The sequence below is a fragment of the Zingiber officinale genome, chromosome 7A, assembly GCF_018446385.1.
Source record: "Zingiber officinale cultivar Zhangliang chromosome 7A, Zo_v1.1, whole genome shotgun sequence".
NCBI classification, from domain to species: Eukaryota; Viridiplantae; Streptophyta; class Magnoliopsida; order Zingiberales; family Zingiberaceae; genus Zingiber; species Zingiber officinale.
Window position 1 is genome coordinate 7,452,977 of NC_055998.1, and position 15,665 is coordinate 7,468,641.

General features: G+C 42.2%; 2 protein-coding genes across 2 annotated transcripts; one reads left to right on the forward strand and one right to left on the reverse strand.

Annotated features, from left to right (window-relative positions):
- Positions 1 to 7,200: 7,200 nt before the first annotated feature.
- On the reverse strand, positions 7,201 to 10,457 carry LOC122000873 (phosphatidylinositol 4-phosphate 5-kinase 6-like). Its single transcript, XM_042555360.1, has 9 exons — positions 9,365 to 10,457; positions 9,085 to 9,262; positions 8,834 to 9,001; positions 8,589 to 8,754; positions 8,270 to 8,386; positions 8,000 to 8,193; positions 7,827 to 7,933; positions 7,619 to 7,673; positions 7,201 to 7,489 (listed from the first exon to the last, which is right to left on the reverse strand). Exons 1-9 carry the CDS (start codon positions 10,455 to 10,457, stop codon positions 7,201 to 7,203), a joined length of 2,367 nt encoding a protein of 788 aa, XP_042411294.1.
- An 893-nt stretch (positions 10,458 to 11,350) lies between these two features.
- Positions 11,351 to 14,854, forward strand: LOC122000874 (xylan glycosyltransferase MUCI21-like). Its single transcript, XM_042555362.1, has 4 exons — positions 11,351 to 11,743; positions 11,820 to 11,948; positions 12,071 to 12,640; positions 14,069 to 14,854. Exons 1-4 carry the CDS (start codon positions 11,533 to 11,535, stop codon positions 14,752 to 14,754), a joined length of 1,596 nt encoding a protein of 531 aa, XP_042411296.1. The 5' UTR covers positions 11,351 to 11,532; the 3' UTR covers positions 14,755 to 14,854.
- The last annotated feature ends 811 nt before the right edge of the window (positions 14,855 to 15,665 follow it).

Genomic DNA, 15,665 nt, shown 5'->3' on the forward strand with positions numbered 1-15,665 from the left:
TTTATTAAACCCTAACTTAACTTGGGTTAATTCACATCAAAATAAGAGAGATTGTAAGTACTCCGTGATAGTTTTGATATGAACAACTAAGTCAAGTTAAGTCCTGTGTATTTGATCCTTGCGTCTAAGTGTGGAGGAGCTTAGAAACATAAGAAGTTGAGCGGAAGATGTAGCTAGTAAGAAGGATGTCACGGGAAGGTAGTCGACGCTCGGTGCGTCCGAGGGACGAGGTGCTGTAAAAGAGTACGTTGGCGAATGAGATGGAAGCGCGAGACATTTTCAATGGATAATAAGCTGGAGCGGAAGATTGCTTGAGGAGAGAAGGCCGGAGTTCGATTCGGGTGAGCTTAACCAGAACCACTTTGGTGCCGAAAGGGTGCCTCGATGCAATAGATCAACTTTGGGTCCACGTCAGCAGCGGTTCGAATGCCCGGAGCGGTTCCCGACACTTGGGAGTGGATAAATTCTTATCTCTTTGTTGTTGCGAAGCGGATTGAGACTAGAGTTGTTAGACGGGCCAACCCGTGGTAGGCGAGTCGGCCCGTGGCGGGCAGACCATTTGGCGGGGCGGGGCGGGCCGACCCGTTAACTTGGCGGGTTAGAAAATTTTCAGCCCAACCCAATCTAAGGTGGGTTGCGGATTTGACGGGCCAACTCGCGGGCTCATCAAATTTTTTTAAAAAAATAAAAAAATTATTTCATATCTTTAATGTTTTACTTCGGAAATGTTTCATCAATCAAATGTATACATAAACATGTATTTTAAATATAAATGAACATAAATTAGTACTTATATTAGATGAAAAGTATTATTTTTATTTCAAAATTATAATAAAGAAAGATAATAAATTGACATAAAACTTAGATTACATGTATTTCTCAACCCACGGGTCAATCCAAGCCCATCGTGGGTTGACCCGCGCGGGTCGCGGGCCTAGGCGGGTCGGCCCACGGTGGACTTGGGTTGATAAAATTCTCACCCAACCCGCTTAAATTATTTGGCGAGGCGGGCCAACCCAACGGGCCCAACCCAAATTGATGGCTATAATTGAGACAGCCAGTTGAGAGACCAGCTGGGGGGCCTGGATCATGCTACATCATCAAACGATCACTTCGACTAGTGAGCCTATAAAAGGTGCCTTGGTGCTTGAGAACTAGAACAACACTTTTTGTACTTCGAATTTCAATTTTATTTTTGATTTTTGTGCTTCCAACGCTTGTAAGAGGCTTCTCCCCGTACGATGAAAGGAGAATTTTATTAGTGCTCTCAACGCCTTGGATTAAGAACTTTTCCGGTTGTAACCAAGTAAAAACAGATAGTCTCTTTTAATTTATGCAATGAGTAATGATGCTCGCAGTGAATTTCCTCCGCGAATTTGCTCTACGACTGAGGTGGCATCATTCGTTGCCAAGTCCACATAGGACAAAAAATCGCAGACGAGGCCTTTTGTAATCTTCCTCATTTGCGACCCGTGCCCTAACTCTCCTCCTCCCCCTCTGTTTTTTCGCGACCCCTCCTCCCATGCCCTAACTCTCCTCCTCCTCCTTCTTCGCGTTCTTCATCCCTCTCCCGAAACCTACTCCCGTTAGTCAGCTAACATAGCGAAGGCCACAGTCCCCTTCCCTGCCCTAACTCTCTTCTCCTTCCCTCGCGCTGACTCAGCTGCACCTCCTTCTTCTTCTTCCCTCTCCCTCCTAAGGAATCGAAGCCCTCTCTTTCATAAATTTTCTTTGCCATAATTTTTTCGACTACTTTCCAGCGCTGATCTCGTCGTCAGTTTTATGGTGGTGTGTGAAATCAGGCGTTCGAGAAGGACATCGTGGAGTACATCAAGAAGGAGTTCGATAACAAGTACGGACAGACTTGCCACTACATCTCTGCACTTCACCATGAGATTTCTTGCTTGATTAAAAAAAACATTGTTTATAACTCACTTACAGTTGATGAGTGTGATGAGAATTGGTTGAAAATGATTGAGGAGTTTAATTTGGAAAACAATGATTGGTTTAAATCTTTGCACGAAGAACGGAATAGATGGATACCTGTATACATTAAAGATAATTTTTGGGCAGGTATGTCCACATCTCAAAGAAGTGAAAGTATGAATGTATTTTTTGATGACTACACCCATTCTAAAATATCCTTGAAGCAATTTGTCTAGCAATATGATAATGCTTTGAAGAAGAAGATTGAGAATAAAAAGTATTTGGATTTTATTTCTTTTAATTCTACCATGCCAGTTATTCTTGGTCATCCTATTGAAAGACAATTTCAAAATACTTACATTAACAACTTATTTAAGTTGTTCCAAGATGAACTAAGAGGATTGATGTTTTGCGATGCCTCATTATTGAAGGAAGAAGGGACCACTTTAATATTTGAAGTAGTAGAAACTATCTTGGGAAAAAATCGAGACCCCATAAGAGAAGTTTCCTTTAGGGTACATTATACAGAGTTAGATTGCAAATTGAAATGTGTGTACCGTCTATTTGAGTTTAGGAGAATTTTATGTAGGCATGTGATCAAAGTGTTGATAAGAATGAAGGTGACTAAGGTTCCTATGAATTATATTATGGACCGATGACGCAAAGATATTAAGCGTGGGTATCAAAGTATCAGCAACATCTATGATGATTATGTTTATGATGGAGAAAGACATCGGTATAATATTCTTACTCTATTGATACAAGAGATTCAACAACTTGGTGCAAAAAATGACGACAGTTATTCTATGTTGGTGGAAATCTTGAAAGACGTGAAGGAAAAACTGATTGTTAATGATCTTGAGCATCCAAGGACTGAACAACTGAAAGGAATATCTACATCCGGTGCAAAAGTAATACACTCTCCATTAAAAGTAAGATCTCGAGGTCGTCCACCCACAAAGAGAAAATAATCTAAGATTGAACAAATTGTGAAGAAATCAGTTGTAAAGGTCCGGAAAGAAGGTAAGTGATACATATAATGGATACCTAAAATAATTGTGCAGTATTGTTTTGTTCAAGTAGATTCATGTGATTGTAGCTAGTTTAAAATTTTTTTCTAATCTATCTTGCAGCAATAAAGATTGGAAAGTCGATGAATTGATTGTGGAAGACTCATGGAAAAGTGCAGGCAAGGACTAGAAGGTGAATGAGCATACTATCCTTTAGCTTACTTGTACAAAATTGTGTTTATGTTTCAAGTGTTTTGGATCCTAATTATAAAAACAATTGGTATTTAATATCAAATAAAAGTATGATACTGGTTTAGTTGAGATATATGAGAGTATGTATTGATAAACACTTGCTAAAATAACTGACTATTGACTTCATTGACTTACATATCAGAAAGATGATCTCAAAACCGTGGTCACTTACAATAAACAAATTTCTTGTATTGGACTTTGGGGGCGATCAATATTAGATGTTGTTACAAGATATCATTTTTTGCTGCATAGTTATTATTGTCATATGTCATTCACTTATCCTTAGTTTTGTTTATGGTATAACAACCTTCTTTTTGGAGCAGAAGATTTCCCTATTGCTAGCAAGGTGTTGGATAGTGCCTTCTCAAATTTATTTGATCTTATAATGCTTGTGGATATTTATAAAATTTGTTGGAATCTATCAAATTGAGAATAACTTACTATGTAAATATGACATCTTGCTTTCCTTTTGTTTTTCCTTTTGGTTTTTGACAAGTAGCAGCTTGTGACATGCATATGCAACCATTTATGGACACATGTCTTATCTTCTCTGCATGCCTTTGGCAAAGTTCGATATCTCGAAGAGACGAATTTGCATCCGAACTCCATTTCATTTCGAGGCACAAGAATAAGAATAGTAACTCCGATGGTGAAGTCGCCGACCTTAAATATTAGGTCATGCGTATTACAAGGCCTGAAATACGCAGGGTCTGATATTTCAGGCCCTGCGTATCACAGGGCTTGATACGCAGGCCCTGAAATTTCAGGCCCTGCGTACTTAGAGACAAGTTCGATGTGATCAAATAGTACTCAGAGATAAGTTTTGTGACCAAATAAGAGAACTACCAAGTTCACGAGAAAAAAAAAGAGATTGAGGAGAGGATTTTGGAAATATTATCTTCCTCCCTTTGATTGCAGATCAGCTTCAAGTTTTAGGAATTGAAACTTGAAGGAGTTTAAGCTTGGATCATGTAGAGTTTAGTTGAAGAGAGGATTTCATTTGGCACTATATTGATTGAAGTTAAAATTTAACCTGTAGTCGATCAGAAATCACAATCACAACACCATTTGGCACCAATAGGTTTTACTATTCTGAATCATTTGTAGCTTCCAACAAATGTTTTTCTTTCAATTATAGAATCAGGTTCCCAACTCCCTCCTTCATACCCAATTTGTGTTAACTTGGAAACTATTCACAAGTCCGGTCAATCCTAGTGTAAAGAGTATTAAATAATAAAATACTCTACATCATAGTACTCGATACTAATTAACAAGATGAATTAACAAAATAATATATAACAAAATGCTTCTCATCATCCAACAGTATTCAATACTAATTATCCTAACACAATTACAACATAAACATAATTCAAGATTCAAAAGTAGCTAACAATATAAACTAACAAACGAAATTTGTGTCCAGAATTACAAATATTTAGGTAGTTACATTACAACACCAACACTATTTAATACTAACTTGTCAGATGAACTAATAATCCAATCAGAATTACGGCTAAGAGAATCAAATTCACCATCACTAATATCCAAATAAATTTCGGTACATTAATTATTCTCGGATAATGTCCATGAAATGCATTATGCTCACTTTCAATTTTGATCGATGACCTAGTATCGGTCATCACCCACTTTTGCTATCCATGTTGCTCACATCTGTAATAGTGTCTTCCAGGATTCTTGGTTGATCTAGAAGCACATATAAATGTTCTTCGTCCGCAGGCCCTACATGTTATAGGTTCAAATCTTGTATTGTCGATACTGCTATAACTTGAGGATGTCATGAAATAACAACCTAATAAATCAATTTCCTTTACTTAGATTAAAAATAAATAATTTTATAACATTTGTATACTAAACAAACAAACTACAACATTCAGAGAGATTGTATGCTAAATCAATTGAGAAATATTTTAAACTTTTATCACTAAAATGGCAAGAGAGTTTTATAGCGGCTTAATAATTAAGAGATTGAACATACAACTTCAAAATTAGGAGTGTTAACTTGGAATTACTCTTTTGCAATATTCCAACTCCTCCGAGGAATAGATGCATGAAATATACATGATATTAAAACGGACCAAAAAATCATTTAGTCCAACTATTTGATATTGGTTGACTCTATGGATCTTGTTCCTCCATCCAACTACATTGGCGGTCGGAAACTTATGTTAATCAAAGTTCTCTTGAGCTTACTCTTTATATTTTTGAACTTCAACTGATTCAATCTTACTACAAATCAATTGATTGTCTTCAATATGTCCAATTTAGCATCACAATAATGGTTCCAAATTGTTTAGTCAATACCGTCCAACTGAACTGACACTGTAACCTAATCAATAACTTTGAGTTGTTAGAACATAGCAACAGACCATGATTGATTGGAATCAGAAACAAAATTCAACAAAAAAAAATCCACTTTATGAGCATAAACAATGATGTTGTTTCATTTCCTATCTACATGAGGAAGGAGAAAAAAGAGTATATAGTTGAGCTTTTAGGCTGAAAAACTAGAAATCTACGGATGTATAAACCAAATCCCCAAATAAAATCGCACTATTGAACCACAAAAACATGAAAACCCTTCAAGAACTTTAATTTTGTTATTTTTTTAATCAAGCAAGAAATCTCATGGTGAAGTGCAGAGATGTAGTGTCAAGTTTGTTCGTACTTGCTATCGAACTCCTTCTTGATGTACTCCGCAATGTCCTTCTCGAATGCCTGATTTCATACACCACCACAAAACTGACGACGAGATCAGTGTCGGAAAGTAGGCGAAGAAATTATGGCAAAGAAAATTTACGAAATAGAGGGCTTCGATTCCTTGGGAGGGAGAGGGAAGAAGAAGAAGGAGGTGCAGCTGAGTCAGCGCGAGGGAAGGAGAAGAGAGTTAGGGCAGGGAAGGGGGCTGTGGCCTTCGCTGTGTTAGCTGACTGACGGGAGCAGGTTTCGGGAGAGGTATGAAGAACGTCGAAGAAGGAGGAGGAGGAGAGTTAGGGCACGGGAGGAGGGGTTGCGAAAAAATGGAGGGGGAGGAGGAGAGTTAGGGCACGGGTCGCGAATGAGGAAGATTACAAAAGCCTCGTCTGTGATTTTTTGTCCTACGTGGGCTTGGCCACGAATGATGCCACCTCAGTTGCGAAGCAAATTCGTTGAGAAAATTCGCTGCGAGCATCATTACTCTTTATGCAATATAGTTTTTGTTTATTAAAGTGTTTGTCTTAATTAAAGTCGAAATTCTCAAGAAGGATATTCTTATCTTTTCAGGGTAATTCATCTCTCTCTTGCTAGCGGCATGGAATTACAATATATAATTTATGAGGTCAATTTATAACAACTGCTAAGTAATTAGGGATAGGATTTTTTTTTTTTTTTTTCAAAGGCATATATCCGTTGAGAGTTAATTTTTATAGTAAATATGCCATCTTGAATCAATTGGATGGAAAAAGAAAGTTAGACTAGAACTTTTTCCCAAAGACTCACAATAGTCGACAAACAGTTCAAGTAAAATTCATAATATATTTATGTAACATGAGAACGAATAAAGAGATCCACCCCATAAAATTCTTTAATTTATTGTTCCCTCAACTAAGATTAATAAAGGTAAAACCCTTTTGAAAAATCAATGAGATTTTTTATTTAATTCAAATAACTTATCGACAACAAGATACATGAACAAAGCACACAACAAGAGTTCAAAACTATATATAAAAAGATAAAGATATTTAGAAAGTAACTTATACATTTTCTAAACATTGAAACAAAAATATACAACTCAAGTGTAACTTCATAGTCCTTGACACAATCATAGACAAAAAAAAATGTAGCTAAGTTCTCTTAAACAACATCAGCCTATCGACGATGCAACGAAGAACAAGTCAAAAAACAATGACTCTAAGATAAAGAAACCTCCTGTTTTCTGTAAGATAAATGTAATGTATCGGATCATGATCATAGATAAAGAAAACAATACGGCAATTCACCCAAGTAGATATGATTAGTCTTCTTCTACGAAGACTTTATAAATGAAGTCGCGAAATCGCTTTGAGTATTGTCTAGGATCAACAGCTGATATAGAGGTTGGATCATACTGAAAAGATTTGTAAGCATGTTCAAGCTTCTTGCTGATATCATAATCTTGGAGAATATCTATAATGCCAAAGTATAAAACCACATCATGAAACTCCCCTGTTGGTTCAAAATTCAGAAATGATTCAGGATCATTTTTTCGGACTATCGATTCGACCTTAGCCGGCATATTTGCACCTAGTTTTGTAGATTCCCACCTGCAATGCCATATAATTAAAGTTAACATACTTAATTCTACAACCACAAATTATGAATTTTATTTGGGTAATCATTTGATCCAAATGATATTTAAAAGAAATTAGTTATATTAAGGCATCAAAGCATACTGTGTTGCATCACAAGGAAGTTGATCCATATCAGCTCTAGAAAGGCGAGGAGTAGCTCCAGTGTTGGTGTTAATTGCCTCAGTAGAAACTGTGTTTGAAAAATATTAAATAAACAAAAACAATAGAAAATCATCATATAAATTCCATTGTACTAATTTTTTTTTAAAAAAAAAGAACTTGTGTGAGATTTTTGTTAGAAATTATCAACCCTCATTTTCTTGGGAGACGGATGTTTCACTAAAATGAACTCCCACTAAGAGACTGTAATCCATAATTCTCTCTTGCTCCAACAATTCGCAGTCTCGATCAACTTGCCTATAAAAATCAACACAATGTGTAAGAATTCTTCAAACAGATTGAAGAAGAAGAGAGTGTTAATACTTGTGAAATTCCTGGAACCAAGATTTTTGCAGTCGAAATATAAAATTCAGGTCAAGGTCTTTGAGAGTAGTGTTCTCATCAATTTCTGCCTCAGGTTTATCTGTCGTACGACCGTGAGAAGATCCCTTGAGGTCGAAACGCCTATGGATAGAATTCCCGGAGCAGAAGAGGTTCCCCATTATGACAAATCGAACCTGATCAGAAAGTAATTAACTCGATTAACTACTTTGGTTTCAGAAAGAGTTTAGTGTTTTTGATCAACAAATCGACCTTTCTCTGAGTAGCCCCCGTAAGTTTGACACAATGCAAGCCGAAGAACTTGGTCACCAAAGTGTTCTCGAAAGCTCGAACATGGTTATAGTATGCCGGAAGCATCCTTAGAAGAACCTGCAACGAACCCAATTGTAGAGGAAAATACAACATTGAAGGTGTTATTTTAATTTGGTTGCACAAGCTCCATCACCATTTTGCTTGTTCTTACTGCTTTTGGCCAAATAAAAGATCTCCATATAATTAATGGCATAAAATCAATTACTAACATGAGAAATCTGCTAATTAAGGAAGGTTTACATAAAAGGTGCCGACTTACTTTTACTTCAGATTTCTTCATTGTCTTGATCATGTATTTATCATCATTCGTAAGGTAAAAAAAGCTTCCACTTTTCCCAGGAGATGAAAGCTCTCGCAGAGCATCGTTTCCACATATTGAAAGCATATAATCAGCTGGATCAACCATGAATAGCTTGCGAAGTGTCCTGAACACTCATTAAATAAAAAATCCTGTCTGAATCAATTCATGCTTCAAGCTAGGAGTTTGAGGGAGGCGAATTAAACCTGAAAACTAGAGGACAGTAGTCCTTCCACTTGAAATCAGAACAAGGGTGTGGGGGTGTATGTTTGGTTCCCTCTGGTGGAAACCTTGTCCATATCTTTTCTTTAGGGTCAAATGAAGGTGTCTTGAGGTCAAGTGACTTGGGTTCAGGGAGTTTCCCCACTGCATGCCTACACCAAAGTAACAATAATATTTTGTGAATATTTCAGAAAAACAACGTGAACAAATCAATAATTTCCTTTTAATTAATTACCTGATTCCGAGTTGGAGATTGAGCATCAGTTCATACTTCTGATGGCCTTTCGATATTGCGTCACCTTGCTTCTTTGCCTGATCCTTAGCCGGCAACCTCGTCGGGAGGATCCTCCCTATGCCCCTCGATTCCACTTGATATTCATCCATCTCGCCGGGAAACTCATCGGCACCTTTTGCTGTCCCTCCGACCTCACTTCTTCTAGGTTCTTCGTTCTCACCGTCACAACAGTTGGCGAGGTCATCCGCATACCAAAAGCCGCTTTTGCTTCCGATCCCACCTATGGTGTTGCTAGCATGGTGTCCGGGGAGCCCTCGCGGTGTCGCCCCGATGGCCGCCGCCGTCTCGATCGAAGCTCGCCGCCGCCTCGCCGGCAATTCTCCCGTCTTGGAGGATCGCCAGGCCGCTTGCTTTTGTGCCAGCTGATTATCGGCTTCCGTGCCGGGCCAATTCAGAGTCTTTTGGGATGGCAGAATAGAGACGTCTTCGATGTTGGACACCTTGCAATCTCCGAGGCCGGCCATGAAGATGACGTAGGGATCTCGGGCGGTCGGCGAGGAGGCCGTCGGGGACGGATGGTAGACGCCTTTCTGCTGGAGGCTCCCGTTCTCCTTGCTCCAATTCCCGACGTAAAGCCCTCCGTCGGCCCACCTGAAGTTGCCATTCCCTTTGGGGAGGCCATTTTCCCATCCGCCGTCGTACCGATTCCCATTCCCCCACACGAGCGTGCCGCGGCCGTCCACGATGCCGGCCCGCCACTGCCCCACGTACTCATTCCCGTTCTTCCACACGTACCGCCCGTGCCCATCTTGCACGCCGCTTCGCCACTCGCCGTCGTAGTAGTCGCCGCTGGCGAAGGACTTCACGCCGTGGCCGTGCTTGAGGTTAATGGACCAGGTGCCGCGGTAGGTGTCGCCGAGCGCGCCGATGTAGGTGCCGTAGCCGTCCATGAACCCGGCCTTGAACTCGCCTTCGTAGGTGGCGCCGGAGGGCCACGAGAACTTGCCCTTGCCCATCGTCTTCCCGTTGTGCCACTCGCCTTCGTACATGCACCCGTCGGTCCAGAGGTACTTGCCCTGCCCGTGCGGCACGCTTCCGCACCACTGCCCGGTGTAGAAGTCGCCGGTGGAGAGAACGCGCTCGGCGTGGTAGACAGAGCCCGTCTCGTCGTTCCCCACGGGCGTACTCGGGGCGTTATTGTCACCGGAAGAGACATCGAGCTGGTCGTCGCCGGGGAGAATCGACATGGACGCCGAAGCGACGCTGCGACGGCGATGGTGCTGCGTATTCTGTTGCTTCTCCTGGTGAAGAGTAGCAGCAGTCTTGCGGATGGTGGACTCCCAGGCCTTGACGAGCTGGTTGTCCTTGAACATTCTCTAGCTAGTTTTTCATCTCACTCTCTTCTCCCTCGCCATGGGATCGATGGATCGTCCCTCGACCTACAACTAGCTAATTTTCTTCCATCCTTCCTCTTGCCTTGTAAATGATCACAAATCTAAGGGAAGCGGGAATGATGGTGCCGTGTAGAGGATAGATCCTAGAATAGGAGTCCCGATATGAGCTCCAAACCAAACATGTGGAACCAGGGAAACATGATCGAGCAAGAATACCTACGGCTCATCCCTCTTAATTGAGCTAAATTATCAATTAAAAAAATAAAGGATTGTGCTCGGGCTGAGCAGGCCCAAACACTCATGGTTCATGATAAAGGTTGGGCTTGCGACGACCATGCAGCAGGACCAACAATCCGAACGCCCAGGTCGGGCCCACGGGCAGTAGCTCCCTAACGTTAACATCTCAAAAGAAGTACAAAAAATAAAAAAAAAATGCTCGACCTAATCTGTTTACTTTTTTTTTTTATTTTTTTATCATCTCTTTATGCTTTTGAATTCGTTGTTATGTTGCGTTTTGGGTACTCTTTTTTTCTCTAAAAAACATGTCACCGTTTAAAACAACACAGCGACAGCAAACTAATGCTATTAAAAACCCACTCTTGCTGACCTACCGCCAATAATTCCCTTCAGCTAATGCGGCATTAGGTCCGTGAGCTGGTCGAGCACACCTATCCAACTGCGGTGGTTTTAAAAACGGTCCGGTCAGTGAATTCGATCGTCCACTGGCTCATGCCTTTAGAAGAATAAAGCCGATCCGAGTCAGGCAGCAACGTTCGGGAAAGCAAAGCCTTGGCTTTCAGGTTTTAACCGTTCAACGCGTCACGCATAAGTTTTTTTACCGTTTGCTTGTGAATGTTGACCTCTTCGGGTTTAATGGTCGGTAGGTGAAGCGTTCATCGCGTAGACATCCTCATGAATTGTACTGTCTCAGAAGCCACCTCGTTGGTTCGTCGTCTTCCTTCGTCGTCATCAGTAGATCATCGGAATCCAAATTAAAGGGATCGGTTTGTATGTGGAGGTCTGCGCTACTTCCGCCTCAGGGTCGCGAAGGGGTATGAATCGCCAGCAGAGGGCCATCGCCGCCGCCGCCGTCTTGACGCCGCCGGTGAAGGAAAGGAAGAGCAACTCCTTCCACCGTCTGTTTCCTTTGCTGCTCCTCACGCTCTATGCGCTCGCGTCGGTTGTTCGACTCGCTTTTTCATCCCCATTTCCTTCCTCCTTCGTGCAGACATCCGCTTCTTCTTCTTCTTCTTCTTCTTCTACATGTAAGAATTACTAAATTCCGCTTCTAAATTACGCCGTTCCCAATTCGAATTTCAATTTCAATCGCCTCGTATCTAGTTTCCGCAGAATCGAGGCAAGAATCGGAATCTTTGAAGACGCATGTTCCGTCGGAGACCCACCGCCTCGAGGCCTACGAAGAAAATCCGGTGGCGGCGGCGGCGCCCCCTTGTTCTTCTTTCATCGATGGTAAAAGGAAACTCAAAGAAAGATAATTTCACTAGGAAAACTGGCGTCGTTGTCGGTCGACTTATCCGCCCGCCTGCCCTGATTTGTGCCCTTTTTTGTTTGTTGCTTTATTGATCGTGAAGGAACCGCCGAGAGCAGAGACGAAGCGGCAGCGGCGTTCGTTTGCTGCGACCGGAGCCACATCCGGAGCGACCTCTGCTACGCGAGGGGCGACATCCGCACCGACTCCGCTTCCTCGTCCGTACTGGTGTACGGGATGAAGTCGTCGGCGGAGAGGGTTCGGCCGTACACGCGGAAGTGGGACGCGGCGATCACGAGGACGATCCAGGAGATCTCGATCCGCCCGGGGAACGGCAGCGGCGGCAGCCCGAGGAGATGTGACGTGCGGCACGAGGGCGTGCCGGCGCTGCTGTTCTCCAACGGCGGCTACACCGGCAACCTGTACCACGAGTTCAGCGACGGGCTGATCCCGCTGTACGTGACGGCGCAGCGGTTCCGGGGGGAGGTGGTGCTGGTGGTGGCGGAGTACCGGCCGTGGTGGCTGGCTCGGTACCGCCCCCTACTCGAGCGGCTGACCAATTACCAGATTGTGGATTTCAGCCGGGACAGGCGCGCCCATTGCTTCTCCGAGATGATCGTCGGCCTGCGCATCCACGGGGAGCTCATCATCGACCCGTGGCTGATGCCAAACGGTAAGTTTCCGGTCATCTCCTCTCTATTAAATTCCGAAGAATATAAAATGATAGTTATACCTCATACTTTACATTGTTTAAACTATTTATAATACCTAATAATTTTTTTTTCATTTATGTTTAATAAATAACTTTATTATTTTATATGAAAAAATTATCTATTAATTTATTAGACTGGACCATTAATTAAACTTCATAAGTTTAAGTTAATATTAGTTAACTCATAAACTTACACAACTCCTCTGTTGGCTCACATCTCACTAGGAAAATTAGGATACTGCAAACTTGATCGCCATGGTGAGTCGTACTTCATCAATCAACATGCTTTACATATCCAAGATCTGGTTTGGGATTTTCACATTCATTGAGTCAAAGATGCATCTTGTGGCACTCTTAGAGAGTTATAAAAGAATAGATGTTAAAAAAAAAAGTAACTTTTGTGTTCTCTTTGTCGACGTAATTATAAAAATGGAACTACTGATAGTATTCATTTCCCTTGTGCTACATGAGTTTTAATTATTTCTCTTATCCCTCCTGTTCCTTTTCTTTTATCTTTTGCACAAGCACAAGGACATGTTGTAGGAATTTCAATTAATAAGTTAAATTCTTTCCTTCCTTTTCTTTCTATCTTATTCGTTTAAAACTAGATTAACGATGCGTTCCCGTTCATTACCCTTTTTCATTTCTGTCCAACTAAACACATTGTAATTGGACTATTTACACAAATCTTAGAAAAGCGAGCAGCTGGAATTCCACTCTGCAAGCACATCAATTGAGGAGGCGTGATTCCTACGGGAACAGAACATGCCCGGGTCCTGAGCAGTGCTGACAATCACGCACACCGACACGAGGATTAGGAATCGAGTGAGCGAGATTTCACCCAAATAATCTCCTGCGTGCAACGGAATGTCACGCACGCTCCCCGCTTTAGTCTGCCTGCCTCATCTGATTCATACAGGGCAAAGCAGCGCACTGGATGATGAGGCAAATAAAATTAGCCGGAGGGTTCCTCTCCACTCTCTAACAATATTTATTTTGACGGAAGTAGCTCAACCACCTCCTTTTCATGGTCACTTAATTTACCAGTAGGTCCCTTCATTTAATAAGCACGACAACACGTGAGACAGCAGGAGTAGCAGTAACAATCTCAGTCCATCTAAAAGAGTGGCATTTACGGAGGGATATGAAATCTCGACCCCTTTCTGGTTCTCTGGATGGACCAACCTGTCCCATTTCTTGAACACATTCACTCCTTCGAGGGATATAACGAGATCTTGGGAGGACCAAAAATTCGGTCCCGACTTCCCCTTTGTCAGTCTGTTCTGTTCACGAGATGCATGACTTGAGAATTTGTTTAGAATTTCCCCTTTCTATTTCAAGATTTTTTGTTAGTTTTAAACTGCAGTGGATATCTGTGTGACGATGCAGGTACTGGTATCCGGGACTTCCAGGCTCTCGTTCACGAAGGCTACGACGCCGTGGCCCAGTCGACGCCCTCGCTGCCGACCGCGGAGTCGCCACCGTTCCTCCGGCCCCTGGTCCGGTCCACGCGCCGCGAACCGCCCGGCCGGTGCTCGCGCGGCCGGCGGCCGAGGATCGCGGTGTTCGTGCGCAAAGGCTGCCGGGCGCTGGTGAACCAGCGGGAGCTGGTGCGGGCGTGCCAGCGAACCGGGTTCGATGTCCAAATCATCGAGCCGAAGCGAGACACTCCCTTGGACGTGATCCACCGCGCCCTCGTCCCTGCCGACGTCATGCTCGCCGTCCACGGCGCCGCCGTGACGCACTTCCTCTTCATGCGCCCATCGTCGGTGCTGATACAGGTGGTGCCGCTGGGGTTGGAGAAGCCGGCCGAGGAGTTCTACGGCGAACCGGCTCGACGGCTGGGGATGGAGTACGTAGCCTACAATATCACGCCCGAGGAGAGCACCCTGTTGAAGCTATACGACCGGCGCAGCCCCGTCCTGGTCAACACCAACCTCATCACCAACAGGGGATGGCTGGAGATGAAGAAGATCTACCTCGATAAGCAAAATGTCAAACTGAATCTTACAAGATTCGGTAAGCTTCTTGCTAAAACGTACAGCCATGTTTGTGGAGCACGAGGAATCGAATGATACAGAACACATTATTTTGTAATTGATACGCTCCCATTCTTTTGTTCGTTTGACGATTTAATTATTAAAGGAAGAATTGGATGGCACATTGGTTGATAAATTCTGTATATTTTAATTAGATGATTCTGAATTTCCCACTGCTGGAATCAGAATTTAGGATCGAATTTGACCCCTTGAAAAGGAAAATCAAAAATGAAAACTTTTCTAGAGTTCAGAACTGAGAACAAATGGCACAGGGATGTTTTGATTTTTTTCAAATTCTGTTCCATTTTAGGTAAAAGACGTTTTCCATTTGTCTGCGCTGCTTTTTATTGGTAATGATCTACCTCCTTCCGCATTCCTAACATTTCTTTCACAGGTTTTGACACTCATGGAGACTAATCAAGGGCTAAGGGATGAGTGTCAAAACCTGCAAAAGAAATGTTGCGAGGAATGCGTGCCTAAATAAGACATTTTGAAGAAGAAATACACTGACGAGCGTGAAGAGAGAAAGAGGTTGTACAATGATGTCATAGAGCTCAAGAGTAACATCAGAGTGTTCTGCAGGTATAGGCCAACGAGCTCGGAAGACATTGCTAAAGGATCTTCCTGTGTGGTGAATTTTGACCCTGCACAGGATTATTGAACTCTGGGTCTTCTGCACCGACTCATCCAAGAGGCAATTCAAGTTTGATTATGTTTTCGGACCTAAAGATGACCAAGGTAGTAATTCGTACATGTCTTATAGAACCATATACGAACATATGCATATATTTAAATCATTCAAAGAGTTTAACATTGAATTTCTCTTTTTTGTTAAAAAATAAATTGTAAGCTGAGAACAAAATATGATTGTTGTGACATAGTTCTTCGTCAAACTAAATCTTCAAAAGGGTGACTTCTTGTTGATGCCAAATTATAGATTGAGTGTC